This window comes from Eutrema salsugineum, unplaced genomic scaffold (assembly GCF_000478725.1).
Source record: "Eutrema salsugineum unplaced genomic scaffold, Eutsalg1_0 scaffold_11, whole genome shotgun sequence".
NCBI classification, from domain to species: domain Eukaryota; kingdom Viridiplantae; phylum Streptophyta; class Magnoliopsida; order Brassicales; family Brassicaceae; genus Eutrema; species Eutrema salsugineum.
Genome location: NW_006256901.1, coordinates 5,879,170 through 5,894,707, shown reverse-complemented (window position 1 = coordinate 5,894,707; position 15,538 = coordinate 5,879,170). Strand labels below are relative to the sequence as shown.

General features: G+C 38.2%; 3 protein-coding genes across 10 annotated transcripts; 2 read left to right on the top strand and 1 right to left on the bottom strand.

The window, feature by feature from the left end:
* The first annotated feature begins 2,885 nt into the window (after positions 1–2,885).
* LOC18025878 (polyadenylate-binding protein 2) lies at positions 2,886–7,142 on the top strand. The gene is made up of 9 exons (XM_006409485.2): positions 2,886–3,473; positions 3,915–4,033; positions 4,205–4,861; positions 4,946–5,023; positions 5,110–5,199; positions 5,722–5,859; positions 6,123–6,305; positions 6,410–6,601; positions 6,689–7,142. Exons 1-9 carry the CDS (start codon positions 3,215–3,217, stop codon positions 6,920–6,922), a joined length of 1,950 nt encoding a protein of 649 aa, XP_006409548.1. The 5' UTR covers positions 2,886–3,214; the 3' UTR covers positions 6,923–7,142.
* A 980-nt stretch (positions 7,143–8,122) lies between these two features.
* Positions 8,123–12,824, top strand: LOC18025877 (E3 ubiquitin-protein ligase MBR1). Of its 8 annotated transcripts, none has more exons than XM_024160627.1 (7): positions 8,123–8,346; positions 8,837–8,898; positions 8,991–10,730; positions 11,388–11,438; positions 11,782–11,880; positions 11,956–12,099; positions 12,384–12,824. In XM_024160627.1, the coding sequence occupies exons 3-7, from the start codon at positions 9,060–9,062 to the stop codon at positions 12,513–12,515; spliced, it is 2,097 nt and encodes a 698-aa protein (XP_024016395.1). In that variant the 5' UTR covers positions 8,123–8,346; positions 8,837–8,898; positions 8,991–9,059; the 3' UTR covers positions 12,516–12,824. The 8 variants fall into 8 exon arrangements, with proteins under 8 accessions (XP_024016395.1, XP_024016392.1, XP_024016389.1 ...); XM_024160624.1 differs by having other exon boundaries at positions 8,837–8,904; XM_024160621.1 differs by having other exon boundaries at positions 8,812–8,904.
* A 71-nt stretch (positions 12,825–12,895) lies between these two features.
* Positions 12,896–14,757, bottom strand: LOC18025876. Its single transcript, XM_006409483.2, has 2 exons — positions 14,607–14,757; positions 12,896–14,507 (listed from the first exon to the last, which is right to left on the bottom strand). The coding sequence occupies exon 2, from the start codon at positions 14,479–14,481 to the stop codon at positions 13,063–13,065; it is 1,419 nt and encodes a 472-aa protein (XP_006409546.1). The 5' UTR covers positions 14,482–14,507; positions 14,607–14,757; the 3' UTR covers positions 12,896–13,062.
* Between the last annotated feature and the right edge of the window lie 781 nt (positions 14,758–15,538).

Below are 15,538 nucleotides of genomic sequence, written 5' to 3'. Positions count from 1 at the left end.
TCTCATTTGGTGTCATATGGTTTGTACATTCACTGTCTAGCAGCCACTGGCTTTCTTTTTTTTTTTTTTTGTCTTCTGGTCTTGCTGTGAACATGTGTTCTTCCTTGTCATTCTTTCTTCTTCTTTCTTCGGTATCTCCTCTTGACACCATCTCTTTCATTCTGATTTCTTTAACCATGGCTTTGCTTTCTGTTACCTCAGCCTTGTTCTTGTTCGAGCCAGATACGAGGATCGTCAATATGCGCTCTGATACCATGTTGTATTTCAAACAAAGGACTGTTTTTGTTCTGTTTTGAATTTTGTGTTTTATAGCTTGAAGTTGTTTTTCATTTCATTTTCTCATACTTCGATATAAAGGACACACTTGCAATATATAAAACACACACACAACAACTTTCTGAACATTCCTTACCCCTAATGATAATGACTTGCTCATCTTAGACTCTAAACAAAAGTAACTATTTTAAAACACTGTTTCAACAACTCTCTTGCACAGATAACTAATCTCTACTTAGTTAGATTCTTTTTAGTTTGGTTTGAGTCCAAAATGACACTTTTACTCAACAATTTGAAGGCTTGAAGCTGAAAATGCAGGTTTAGTTATGAGAGGAACCAATCGTTTTGATTTGTTGGAATCGTTGGAAGCTTCAGAATCAGAAGTAGTTTTTCTTAATGATATGGACTTCTCCATATCCACTCAAAGAATCCATTAAGTTCATTTCAGGATGGATCTATTCACATTGAAAAGGTAGAACACGCCCCTAGCTAATTTTGCCAATAACTTAACAAAATAGAAAACATTTATAAAAATATCCTAACTAAATTTTGATAAGCTTTTAATACTTCAACTATTTTTGTGCCTATAAAAATAAAAATACTATAACTAATATAATTTTTTTATTATAATATCTCAATTTTTAAGAATCTTCCATTTAACAACTCCAAGTTAACGGATACATCCTCATTTTTTTGTTTTTGTTATAATTGCAATTATGGTTAAATTAAAAAATAAGACAACCGTCACTCAAAATCAGTGACCCCAATTACCATTTGTTCATCTTTGTTTCTCCATTCATTAATTATAGAAATTTCCTTGAGAAAAAGTCATTAAACATTTATTTCACGTTTCTCTATAAGTTTTGTTAAATTTGATTGAATCGTATTTTGAAAATCTCTTTTAATAAGAATAATAATGATTTCCGTAAACAATTTAACAAAATATTTACTTAAATGTATGAAAAATACTGGTCACTGCTATCCTCTACTTGTATTTCATTTGAACTAGTATTATCTCCCGTGCTACGCACAAGGCAATTTTTTTATATATTTAAACTACTTAAACATTGCTTTAGTCTACATAAGCGTTCAATTAGAATAAAAGAAAACAAAGATCAAAGCTTATGAACCCATATATTTACCCTCTGCAATTTGTCTTCAAGTTTGTACCTCATTTGAGGTCTCTATCACAGTATCTCACGCTGGTTAGAAACAGAGTTGGCAAAACGTGGTGTACTTGCTGGACGCAAGCACGTGCTTTTTCAAGCAACCCAAGCCATTTCCTCTCAGCAGCTACATGCTTCTGATTGATTGAAGCATGAACTCGTTCCTTGTACTTGCTCTCTCTTGCCATCCTCCTCGTCATCGATTGAGATGATCTCTCTTTCACCGATGCCTTTTTCTGATTTGAAGCTTTGAAAATCCTCATTCCATTGGCTTCGGCCTTTTTGACATGAGACTCCACTTGAGTTCCAAGCTTCACGCGTTCCTTCTCTGAGGAAACCTTTCCCTAGATGCATTTGTGCCTTTGAAAGAATCTCCAACCTGCTATTCGAGAAAAGAATCAGACACAGAGAGAGGGATCACTAAAAGACTTTGCTTTGATTTACCTTTTCAGTTCAGCGGCATAGAACCTTGCCTCGGTTTGTTGGCCAAGCTCTTCATCGGAAGATCATGATGGGGTTCTGGTTTCGCATGAGCCTTTCTCTAAGCTATATGCATTGCTGCAGTATTACATATTTTCAAGGAAAAGGAGAAAAACTTTAGCAAGTAACTATGGTTAATTAGAGGATCAAAGACTTGGTCATTTCAGGGCAAAGAGCTAAATCGGGTAAGGAAAGTGAAAACCTGTGTTCAAAGATGCTCATGGAAAAGCTTGCTTTCAATATTTTGAATACAAGGTGTTGTCTTCTTCTTACTACAGTCAGACAGAAGCCTTGCACGAATCCTCCGAGGATCTCTCGTCGCCGATAGAGGAATCTCCGTCGGAGACTTTTCTCCATCGTTTCGATCAAATCAGTGAATGATCTCTGTCAGAAATCTTATAAATTCAACAAATAAACATAAAAGGTGATTTTTATAGATGAAAATCGAAGACGAAGAAGATAGAGAGAGAGAGAGACCCGAAACAGTTTTAGAAAGCATATGATATTATGATGGACAATGAAAGTTGGTCGTGAGTAGTTGATATAGGAAGTTGGAACCGTCTCAAGGATCGTGAAGTAGAGGCTTTCAATTGGAAAATTTTGGAAATTTTAAATTTTAAATTTTAGTTTTGTTTAAAAATTTGTAGATTTATTTTTTGTTTTATTTTTTTTACGTTAGATTTTTTTTATATTTTATTTGTCACTTGTTACCATATCATTGGTGCACCGACTTGTGCTTTAATAATATAAGGATAATTAAAAAAAACTTTATTAGAAAAAAAAAACACTCACCACCAACGGTAAGATCGTAACGTTTTACTTCAGAACCGAACCAACGGTTGAGATCTTTCTTTGATATTTCTAGGGTTCGGTTTTGTTTCCAGAAACAAAAATAAAATAAAATAAAATAAACAAAATGTTATATTTCTATAATTATAAAAGCAAATTTCGGAATCATGATGTCTCTCTTTCCTCTTCGCAGTTGTCTTCAATTTCCCCCAAATCTCTCACCAAATTATCTTCGATATCGCACGCGCCGCCGCAGGCTTCGCCGCCGGCAACTGCTTTTACCCTCTCCTCCTCCCCTCTCCTCCTCTTATCCTTCATTTAAAAAAAACCATAAAAAAGATCTGCTTCGTTTTATCTTCTCCGCTTCAATTTTTTCCTCTGTTGCTATCTTCTTTCGTTTCTAGGGTTTATATTCGATTTCTGCGAAATAAACGAGAGGGGAGAGAAGAGTAAAGAAAAACCCCAAAAAAGAAGAAAAAAATCCCAAAAATCAAAAAAAGAAAATGGCTCAGGTTCAGCCTCAAGGTCAAACTCCGAACGGCTCTGTTCCACCGGTTGCGGCGGCTGGTACCGGAGCAGCGGGTGCTCAATTCGGTACGACGTCGCTTTACGTCGGAGATCTGGATGCGAATGTTACGGACTCGCAGCTTTTCGATGCGTTTAGCCAGATGGGTCAAGTCGTCTCGGTTCGAGTCTGTAGGGATTTGGCTACTCGGAGATCTCTCGGCTATGGATACGTCAACTTCAGCAGTCCACAAGATGGTTAGAGTTCTTGACTAGGGTTTTTGATTTGATGCTTAATCGATTCCATTTTCTTTGTAATGAAGAACTTCTTATCTTGTTTCAAGAAGTAAAAAGCTATTCTTGATTTGCTCAATTGTGTGATTTATTGAGTTCTGTACGAGTTTGAATAGAAAAAGAATCTTTTTTTTTGTCTAGGGTTAAAGATTAGGACAAAAAGTGGGGATATTGGTTAATAGTGCACTATGTTTATTACCAAGACTGGGTTCAAGAAATAAATTTAGAATTAGTTTTCTTGTTTCCGAAAATGGTTTTTTTTTTGTTAGTGTGGCCTTAATAATGTTTGGTTATGCTGTGTGTGGATGATTCCTAGACTTTGGTCGGTCCTCATTCTGCTAATAGACTTATATAACATGTGAATGTGACCTGTGATGGGACTTTTATGTTGTGTTTCTGTGGCAGCTGCAAGAGCGATCCAGGAACTAAACTACATACCTCTTAATGGAAAACCTGTCAGGGTTATGTACTCTCATCGCGATCCTAGTGTTCGCCGAAGTGGTGCAGGAAACATATTTATCAAGGTATTCTTTTGCTTCTTACAGTGATCGACTATTCTGCTCTTCTTACAAATGAATATAGATGTTGTAGCTTTGAGACTCGTCTTTATATCTTGTTTTGCCCGTTGGAACAATGATAATTTGACTTTGCGTCTTTCATTATTTACTATGCTAAACGTGGGTTATTTATGGCAGAATCTGGACAAGGCCATAGACCACAAAGCGTTGCATGATACGTTTTCTGCGTTCGGGAACATTATCTCGTGCAAGGTAGCTGTGGATTCTTCAGGTCAATCAAAAGGCTATGGGTTTGTCCAATACGAAACTGATGAATCTGCCCAGAAAGCTATGGCTCAACTGAACGGCATGTTGCTGAATGACAAGCAAGTGTATGTTGGACCCTTCCTCAGGAGGCAAGAAAGAGATTCTACTGCTAACATTGCGAAATTCACCAACGTGTATGTGAAGAATCTTGCTGAAACAACTACTGATGATGAGTTGAAGAACACTTTTGGTGAGTTTGGAAAGATTACAAGTGCTGTGGTGATGAAAGATGGAGATGGGAAGTCAAAGGGCTTTGGGTTTGTTAACTTTGACAATGCCGATGATGCCGCCAAAGCTGTTGAAGCTCTTAATGGAAAAACATTTGATGATAAGGAATGGTATGTTGGTAGAGCTCAGAAGAAGTCTGAAAGGGAAATGGAACTTAAGGTTCGGTATGAGCAGAGTTTGAAGGAAGCAGCAGACAAGTTTCAAAGCTCTAACTTGTATGTTAAGAACTTAGATGACAGCGTTTCTGACGAGAAACTCAAGGAGCTCTTTGCACCTTACGGCACTGTTACATCTTGCAAGGTCCAATATTCCTTCTCTTCTAATCTGGATTGTACGAAATTCTCTTGATTGCATATATAAATTCCCTTTCGTAAAACATAACAGGTGATGCGGGATCCTAATGGCATAAGCAGGGGCTCGGGTTTTGTAGCATTCTCAACTCCAGAAGAAGCAACCAAAGCTGTAAGCAGTTGTAATATCTTTCTGAGTTCGTACATGATGAGCAAAGATAACTCTTCAGCTTTTACTAACTGTGGGGATTTGTACAGATGTCAGAGATGAGTGGTAAAATGATTGATAACAAACCTCTCTATGTTGCTGTTGCTCAGAGAAAGGAGGACAGAAGGGTCAGACTGCAGGTTTGTTTTCTTAAACTTGCCTCGTATAGTAAGACACTGAGGTTTCTGGCATTTTTGTTTGTTTATCTCCCAATTTTATGCAATTAGATCCGAAAATATTGAAAGTGCAATTAACATGTCTGTTTAGAATTTCCATCACTAATAAAGTGCTGCATCTTGATAATCTATTTGACTATGTCTGAGTCCTTTGATTCATTATTCTCGGTTTAAAAAGAGATTGGTGTATCATATGTATAGATCATGCCTCGTATGGTCATATGTAGCAGACCTCTTTGAATAACCTTGTCCCTGACTTGTAAGGGTGGCAAAATATATATAAATTTACAATACAATTTTTCCAGTTAAAACTTTTATAATAGTGTATAAAGTAGCAAAGAAGAGTCCATGCATGCGCTCTTAACTGTTATGCATTCTATAACCTAAGATTAAGATCATCCCTTTTGGAACTTCATATATTCCTGTGAACTCTATGGTCGTCAAAGTGTCATGTAATGAGGGATATCTACTCCATGATGTCAACAGGCTCAGTTTTCTCAAATGAGACCAGTTGCTATGCCACCATCTGTTGGTCCTCGTATGCAAATGTATCCCCCTGGTGGTCCCGGTATCGGACAACAAATGTTTTATGGTCAGGCACCTCCTAATATGATTCCTCCACAGGTATTTCTTTTTCTTAGCGCTTAAGACTACTTTTATTACTGAGAAACAATTTTTGTGTACATGTGATTCTATAGTGCATTTTGCATCTTCTAGCTCACATAGAATAACAATTACTAGCTTCCAGCCGATTTAAACACTTTATCATGATTTAAAGGTATAGCAATGTATAGTCGATTTATTTGTCTCATTCTTGTTTTATAAATCTTTTCCTTGTTCTTATTAAAAATGTTGGATGATTTGTAATGTGTGATTGTACATGGCAGCCCGGGTTTGGCTTCCAGCAGCAGATGGTTCCTGGAATGAGACCTGGTGGTGCACCGATGCACAACTTCTTCATGCCAATGGTTCAGCAGGGCCAGCAACGTCCTGGAGGGAGACGTCCTGGAGGGATCCAGCAATCCCAGCAGCAACAGCAGCAAGTTCCCATGATGCAGCAGCAGCACCAGGTTCTTTTCCTTCTCAAACGCAGTAAAAAGCTGTTTGTATTGCGGACTTGCGGTTATACCTTGGTAGGAAGTTTTACGATAATCTTTCTTTGTGGGTAATTTAGATGCACCCGAGGGGTCGAATGTTCCGCTATCCGCAAGGACGTGGAAGCGGTGGTCCTCCTGATGCACCTGGAATGCTTCCATATGAGATGCCTAGTAACATGCCATTGCGTGACTCTGTACTTTCTCAGCATGTTCCTATTGGAGCTTTGGCTACATCCCTTGCTAATGCTTCTCCAGAACACCAGAGGACGGTGAGGCACAGCTTTTCTTCACTTTTTTACTATCATTTGCGGTTTGGTTCTTAAAAGTCTGAGATTGTGTGACGTCCTGATTTGTAGATGTTGGGTGAGAATCTGTATCCGCTGGTGGAGCAGCTTGAGGCAGAGTCTGCAGCCAAAGTGACTGGGATGCTTTTGGAGATGGATCAGACCGAAGTGCTCCATCTTTTAGAGTCACCTGATGCTCTCAAGGCGAAAGTAGCCGAGGCTATGGAGGTTCTCAGAAGTGTCGCTGCGGGTGGTGCAGCCGAGCAGCTTGCCTCGTTGAACCTCAACGAAAACCTTGTCTCTTAAGTGTTGTTCTTCTTCTTGTCTTTCTGTTCGATTGAGAAATACAGTTTTCGAAAGTGTGGCTTTGTCTCTTCCATACACCAATTGGAGACCCTTTTTTTTTCTGTAGGATTCTCTGACATGTTTTTGTTTCTCCCTTCACTCATCATACTTTTTTACTTAATGTGTTTTGCTTGAAAACTTGATTTGACATTTTATTTTGGTTTGTTATTCCGCATTTCAAGGCAATTGTGTTCGAAGAAGTAAATTAAGACAAATTAACTTAGGTGCTCATAAGTCAAATTCTAAAAGGTATCAGTAAAACATGGCTCATGTGGATCAAATCTAAGTCTTAACAAAGTACTGTTCCTTGGATGCTGGTAATCATGAAGGAACAAATCACTAATCATGTTTGTGACTTTGGTTTACGGTAATTGTAGTCCCAACGTTGCAGAGAGAGAGAGAGAAAAGAACACATGATGACAAAAATCACTAAACTAATATGATACTTCCTAGAATATCAATCAATCTTATTATAGAACCCATCTAATTATCTAGTAAGTATCATATTAGTTTAGTATTTTTACCATCATGTGTTCCGCAGCACAAGTCTCTCTCTCTCTCTCTCCAACATTAGGGCTGCAATTACAGTTAACTCAAAGTCATAACCTTGATTAGTGATTTTTTCTTTCATGATTACCGCCTAAATAGATTTCAAGGTGATAATCGGAGGTAAGAAGCATTGAATGACTAAAAAAAGTCTTAGCTTTCATGAGAACTACTTAGCCACCATTGTTGTGACAATTTTCGCCAGTAAAAAGAAAAAAGTTACAAATTATTCTTACCGTGACAATGTATTTTACTATTTTATTTTTATTAAATTATTAACAGTTCAATCTCTAAGAAGAAAGGTAGCTAGGTCGCTAGGCCACCATGCCACTGAGACAAGTGACGTCCTGCAAAATCTAACACTTAAATATTGGCAGACTCATTCATCAATATTTAGCACCAAACTTTTTTCTTTATTATTATTTTTGAAAATTAATTAAAAATCATATCTTTGGAAATTTAATTGCAGTAACTATTAAAAAATATGAAAACTTTAGAATTCTTTTTGAGTAAACAAATGTCACATGAAATCTGTACGTCTCTTAATCCTCTCCTTCCTCATCCATTGCTTATATGTGTTGAAATTTTTCCAAATAAACAAATTTTCTTTTGTATGTTCTTTCCCTTTTTCATTTTCTCCGTCTCCAATAATTTTTTGCATTTCTCGGGAAAACAAAATCGAGAGACTGAAACCTTAGGAATCGTGCAGAGGAGAAGATACCCACCACCACTATACCCAGAAAAATTGAAAACAACCCAAAGTTTCAATCAACAAGAAACTTTTTTTTTTTTAATTTAATCTCAAATTGAAAACTTTCAAGACCCACCTGATTCTCTAGGTATTTTGCGGGTACCATTTCTCTCAATTTCTCAGGAAAATTTCCAGTCTTTAATTGGTGTCAATGTTCAGATCGTCGTAATTTTGATGTATTGGTCGGATCGGGATTGACCCAGTTTAGGTTTGAAGGATTCTAATTTGGCATCGGATTATTTGGATTCGATTTCCATTTGTAAGTAACTCGATTTGGTTCGGTATTGAAAAATCAGAAATGTGCTGCTCAAGATTCTTGAAATTGGACTTGTATGAGTCTGGAGATGTAATTTTATCCTTCTGTGTTAAATGAACATATTTAAGTAATCTGTAATCTAATTTCAATGTCGAAGAATTCATTAATGAAGTTTACAGGTTAAGTAGAAGTAAGCTTATATGTTTAGTTACTAACCTCACACTGGAGTCAGAATGAAGTTCTTAATAATGCTTTTGATATATGATAGATATTTGACATTATGAATTCTTTGTGAAGGTGTCTGATCTTTGACATAATGCAGAAGCTATAGTCGGAGCCTAAGCAAAGCCCTGAAGCTAGATAACAGGGTGGCCTGTAATGATTGTAATGGTAAAATGTTTTCAGTTGTGTTACTGTTTTTTTTTGAAGTTCACATCGATGAATTTTCTTGTCTGTTTCTGTTTATGTGACTCTAGGTCTCTTCAAAGTCCGGTTAACTTTCAATCTCTTTCCTGGAAAGTCATTGTGTTCTATAGTCAAAAGGTATGAATCCTATACAAGGGCCACAGAATACCGGTGGTTCATCTACTGCAGTGAATCAGGGAGATGGTGAATCGTTTTATAACGCAGAGACGTCTATGAATAACATGCTGAATCCAGTAGACAATGAGTTTCCGAACAATAGTACACGACCAACTTACACAAGCTCGAGTTCTCATGCTGCTCAAAGTCATAACTGGTGGCGGTTTGGTGAGTCCAGCTCCGTATCGGGGCCATCTGATCAGGTCAATTCCGTTGGAATGAAGACAAATCACCAGGTGCCTCAAGATGGTGGTCGTCAATTTGTTGGTTATGGATCTGAGGGAAGGCATTTAGGTTTGAATGGTATGATGGTACATGGAGGGGTTCATGCTGGCAGTCACATTAGAAATGGACCTTCCTTCTTGCGCGGTTCAAGCTCTAATGCTATGCCACAGCATGTAAACATGAGCATGGACATGGACAGTGATGGTTATGGTGCACACACTTCCGGTGTTGTTATTCGTCAGGATAACTGTGGGAGTTCACTAGGAAGTTCGGTTCAGGCCGCTGGAGAGAGCAGCAGTGGTCCAGCTGCTTCGTTTGGTGGTTGGGGTTCGTCTTGCAAAAGAAAGGCTCTTGAAGGAGCTCCGAGTCATTCTTTTTCTGGTGAAACTCCTGACTGCTTTGTTCAGAATGAGAATGGTGCTTCGCATGCAGGTCTTTCTCCATATGGTGCTTCAAGTAGCTTAAGTTTGGCTACACCCTCACAAAGTTCTCCAAATGTTACGAATCATTTTGGCCGGACAGAACAAGTGTTTGGATCTGGTAGTGGACGAGCGGTTGCAACTAATGCTTTTCATTCTGCAAGAAACTCTGACACCTTATCAAGACCTGGCAGACGATTAAATCCCAGGCAGCCTCAGGAGTCTGTAGCATTCAGCATATCACATGGTGGAAGTTCTGTGCGTCCCACTGGTTCTTTGCAACAGAATCTACCACTGAACTCTCCTTTTGTAGATCCTCTCGATGTGAGACCAACATCAATTACTAGTGGCTCAAGCACTGGTGAGAATCAGACCAATATAGTCCACCTCCCTGCTTTGACCAGGAATATACACCAATTTTCTTGGGATGCTTCTTTCAGTTCGAGGGCCAGCAGTTCTTCGGGTATTGGTGTGCCTGCAGAGCGATTTGGACCACAGTGGGAAACACCGAGAAGCCATCCAGAGCAGCCCATGTTTGCACCTGCAACTGACATGAGAAATCCAGTGCATGATCAATCTATTTGGAGTTTCACTCGTGGAAACCCGGGCTCATCTATAGATTCTCCCTTTATTTCTCGAGCAGGGCCGAGTTCAGCTCATGCGCAGCAGCCCAATCCTGCATGGATTCCTCCTCAGAGTGCCCCGCTACATAATCCATCGAGAACATCGGAAATTTCTCCTTGGTCTTTATTTCCTAGTATTGAATCTCAATCTGCTAGTCATGGTGCATCTCTTCCCTTACTGCCCACAGGTCCATCTGGTTCCTCAAATGAGGTGGCAATGCCATCTAGTTCTAATAGCCGAAGCCATCGCTCACGGCAAAGAAGATCAGGGCTGTTATCAGAGAGACAGAATGATCTTCTACACTTGCGTCACTTAGGAAGAAGCTTGGCTGCTGACAGTGATGGAAGGAATCACCTCATCTCTGAGGTCTGTGTTCTCTAAAACTATTGGCTCTTTTATGATAAATTGGTTGATGCTATGGTTTGTTCAATAGTAGAATCCTTCCCACAAAAGCATCTCATATTATAAATGTTAAGAGTGTGCAACTATGGCCTATGGGTTGGTGTGATAGTTTTTAGTTTGTTACATGCGTCTCATTGAAACTGGGGTTTTTAGATTAGTATGTCTTCTTTTTGTTTTGAGGTTATCTCTGTTGGGTATGATATTATCTGGTTTTGTACTTTTGTGATCTAACTTCATATAGATAGCGTTATAAAAAGTTAATTCATGCATGGTCTGTTTGAGGTAATTATCTTCTTTTGAAGTAAGGCTATGTAGGACAGATTATTGATCATATTTTTGTTAAAACCTTTGCCTTGGATTCAAGTCACAAGGCTATGAGATATATCACTTTTTGGTTAGTACAATTCTAAAGGTATAACGTTAACTGTATGAGTGCGGTTTGATTCACTCTGATATGAGTTCCATAAGGAAACCATAATTGATATGTTACGTATTGGGAATATTTGTCTTCTACATCTGGTTTATAAACCTCCTTAGCAACTGGAACTGGTAATTAGTTTTGATGCACTTTCGATAAGAATGTTAATAGTTAGTTGCACTTGTTCCTCTTTCTGTTCGCAGATACGTCAGGTGTTGAGCGCCATGAGAAGAGGGGAAAATTTACGGATTGAGGTATGAATTTAACACAAGTGATTTTCAACGATCGTGCCTGTTATTTTCAGTTATTGATACAACAGTTTCCGTTTCTTGGAAATGCAAATTATGTGTGTCCTGATATACTTTTGCGAAGAAGCCATCTCTTTTCATGCCATTAATAAAATTTTTCGCTTTAAACCATAGTATCCTGCGCTTAAGTGTCTGGCATTTCTGTAGCTGCATTGTTGATAGTAATAAGTATTATAGGTCTCAAGTTATGAAAAAAATTAGGCCTTTTGTGAGTTCCTAAGCACTTTTTTTTTCTTTTTGAATCATGACATATGTAGCTGATCTTTCTTTTTTCATTTCAATTTGATAGGATTACATGGTGTTCGATCCACTTATCTACCAGAGTATGACTGAAATGCACGATAGGCATCGGGAAATGCGATTAGATGTTGACAACATGTCTTACGAGGTGAGTATTAAATTCCTTTTTACTGTTTTTTCACGATTTTCCCATTTGCCAATATAGGTGTGGGAATGAATGTAGGAGCTATTGGCACTTGGGGAACGCATAGGAGATGTGAGCACTGGGCTCAGAGAAGACGTCATTTTGAAAACTATGAAACAGCACAAACATACATCTTCTTCTGCTGAGTTGCATCAGGACATAGAGCCTTGCTGTATTTGTCAGGTATTTGATTATGACCTTAAAAGTATTTTGAATCCTGTAACCTTCTTAACTGTTATTCTACATGCATCTATATACTCACTTGGCCAAAATGCCATTTCTTAACCGAACTAGCAGAATCATTAGTAGAACCGATGTCATAAGGAAGAGTTGTGTTTTCTTTAATCTGCCATGAAAACGTCAATTTGAGATTAAGCATTGGTTGATTGAATATCTTCTGCGTCTCTTCTTAAAGCTCAAATTCAGGAACTGATGTGAGAAAATCTTGTTGCTGATGTTTTTGACAGGAAGAGTATGTGGAAGGTGATGATCTTGGGACATTGGAATGTGGCCATGAATTCCATAAAGACTGTATCAAGCAGTGGGTCATGCTCAAGAATCTCTGCCCCATTTGCAAGACTGTGGCATTAACAACGTGACGCCTTCTCCTTCGTCTCCACCTCCACCGTCGCCTCCTGGTTTCCATTCATCGTCATTGCAGACGCCAAAAGAAAATAAAAAAATAGAGATCTTAACGTTCTGTTTCTATCCTTATCTCTTATTAAAAAAAAAAAAATTAATTGTTATGCTCACTCGTTGTGTCACACTGTTCAAAGAACATTATGACAGACAAATTCATAAAAAAAAAAGATCCATGTAGAAGAGAATAATTCCCTTTTTTCACTAGAATCCTTTGTAATTGTTGAAACTGATGGTTGACTTCTTAGGGATTACAATGCCTTTCACTTCTTACAAACACTATTTGTTTCCAATTTCTCAAAACTCATAATGAAAGAGTAATGAAATGCTTAAACTCTAGAATCAAAGCTTATGTATAAACTGTGTGTCCTAAGGAAAGAGAGTAAAGAGCATATACAATAAAATTGGGACATGCTCAGGCGAAGAGCTTATACACTGCTTGTTCACAATAAGAAAGAACACAAAGAAGAAGAAAACGTCTAACAATGACTATGAGTTTAGTTCCTCTTAAATCGTGACGATGACTTTGGTCTCTGTAGCAGAATCTTCATATATAGCAACAACATCACTGAACTTTGCAAAGAGCTTCTCCAACTGATCTACACCCATCTTTGTGTAATCCAAAGGCTTCTTGTACCTTTGCGTGTACACCGCCTCGAAACAATCCATCCTTACCTGACAACCATAGCTCACAAGAATGTCTTGCAGCTCGAGCTTGAACTCTTCCAGGTTCCTCTCGCTCTGTACCGAGCCTGCGTCCGATAACTCATCAGACGAGACTCCTCCGTTGTTAGTATCTTTTCCTTTACTCTCTCTTCTCAGTAAAACCACAGGCGGAGACGGAGAGGGAGAGGGAGAGGCAGAGACGACGTTCGGTTTTGAGCTCCGAAGATAAACAAACCTCTTGTTTCCTTTACCATCCACTGCAATCACATCACTCATCTTCTTGAAAAGATCCACAAGCTTAGCCGCACCATAGTCAGCTACAAAAAGCGGTTTACTGAAATTCCTTTGGTACTCACAAGGAACACGCATGAGTGGCATACACCCGCCGGAAAGTTCCAAAAGCTTCACTAGCTGACCCTTCAAACCGTTCAAATCTCCCGGAGCCACCCACATGGTGGACTCAAGGTGACCAGGAGGAGGATAACACGACATTGTGCTGCTACTATACTCGTTTTGAAACTGTGAAACCATCAAAGAAGACGACTCTCTAGAGTTACTATAACAACTCTGCGATACACCTCTATAGAGAATCGTCTCGTCTTCATTCATCACATCAACATTACCATTATCGTTACTCATACCACATCCCATTAGATACGTCCCTACGCGAGGAGGAGGAACAAAGCCTTCACCATGAACAATGCTATGCCAGTCCCAAACAAACTTCCCTGCACTAATCAAAGCTGGATTCACATACACACCAGAAGGTATAATCACAACCACCGTGTACCCGCGTTGGCCTAAAACGTGTAACGCCGGAGCGAAATCGACATCTCCGGTGATGATAACGATGGTGGAAGGCGGCGGGTTATCGAGCACAAACAAGAACATATCAAGTAAAATAGCTTTATCAGCTGCATCTTTCCTACCGTTTGGTACATCGACGAGCTTCACGCCGGTTCTTTGACAACCTTCTCTGACGCGGCGAGGAAAGGCGTTGAAATCGCCGAAAGCAGAGAAGACAACCACCACGGAACCGTTTATCACGGGATGCAATTGTATAGCCATTCTTATGTTACCAGCTACTTCTTCAGGACGAACATCGCTAGGTACGGGACAGTTCTCAATGTCCCAGAGAATCGCCATTGGAGCAGAGCGTCTCTGTGTTGTTGCGGTCATGTTGAAATCAGCTGCAACGTTTATCCTTTGCTCGGAGCCGATTGAGACTATGGCTGTTTCTGATGGATTATAGCTTGACATAGCTTTTATTGTATCATCAATGGCTTCTATAAACGAAAACAAAACTCGCTCTCGATTAGGTTTTCTTCTTCGCTTTCCGAGTAATGATTTGCGATGAAGCTTAAACTTATCGAAAAACACAATACCTGATTCAGGAGAGAGTGAGAGAGAGACGGATATTGAGGATCAAACAAGAAACAGTAACACACGCGTAAAACGTAACGGAGATGAGAGGTTTTCACGATTCTCCTTTCAGGATTCTGCTGCAGATTTAAAGGGGAAGATGATTCTTCTCAATCTTCTCCGGCGGAAAAAAAAAAAACAAATTTGTTTTGGGAGCTTTCACCGACTCCTCGTAATGTTTATCTTTGGTGGGCTTATGTAAGACTTTATTAGAATCATAAAAGCCCAAAATCCGCTATATTGTTTTTCTTTGAAAACATTCTCTCCTTTTTTATTTTTCCTTCGAAAACATTACTTTTTTTGAAAACCTAAAGTGAAATCCATTGCATATTAATCAATATTTGTACACTAAAATAAGAAGTATATATAGAATTTGAGTTCTAGAAAATATGATTTTCAGGTATAAATTTTACTAGAAACTTTTAACATAATGCAAATGTGATCTGGCATGTCATAGTGATTGTTAATCAAAAGTTCATGATCAATGCAAAAAATAAACAGTTTGAGTTGTAAACATATGATTTTTGTAGATTAATAAAGTCCAAATTTATAAAATATTTTATAGCATGATGCAAATGAATGTTCGTTGTCATGTGAACAATTCTTGGATTCACCCCTACGAAAATTTTTTTTTATCATTTCTTCTTATTTTAACGAATAGAAAATGTATCATGTAATATTTAAACATAATTTAAAAAATTAAAAATTAAACAAATAAAACAAATTAAAATAAAAAATCAACCATAAACTCTAATTCCTAAATCCTAAACTCTAATCTATCTTAAACTATAATCTGTAAACCTTAAAAAAAAAAAAAAACAAAACTAAACTAAACCATAATCCATAAATTATATTCTCTAAATTTTAAGAAATTTAAAATAAAAATCTAAACCCT

Bases quoted from the DNA above. Each gene is read 5' to 3' on its own strand.
- LOC18025878 (XM_006409485.2), top strand. From the start codon at position 3,215: ATGGCTCAGGTTCAGCCTCAAGGTCAAACTCCGAACGGCTCTGTTCCA. The intron at 4,034-4,204 runs GTATTCTTTTGC...TATTTATGGCAG, and splicing joins CAGGAAACATATTTATCAAG to AATCTGGACAAGGCCATAGA. The intron at 6,602-6,688 runs GTGAGGCACAGC...CCTGATTTGTAG, and splicing joins CTCCAGAACACCAGAGGACG to ATGTTGGGTGAGAATCTGTA.
- LOC18025877 (XM_024160627.1), top strand. From the start codon at position 9,060: ATGAATCCTATACAAGGGCCACAGAATACCGGTGGTTCATCTACTGCA. The intron at 11,439-11,781 runs GTATGAATTTAA...TCAATTTGATAG, and splicing joins GGGAAAATTTACGGATTGAG to GATTACATGGTGTTCGATCC. The intron at 12,100-12,383 runs GTATTTGATTAT...TGTTTTTGACAG, and splicing joins AGCCTTGCTGTATTTGTCAG to GAAGAGTATGTGGAAGGTGA.
- LOC18025876 (XM_006409483.2), bottom strand. From the start codon at position 14,481: ATGTCAAGCTATAATCCATCAGAAACAGCCATAGTCTCAATCGGCTCC.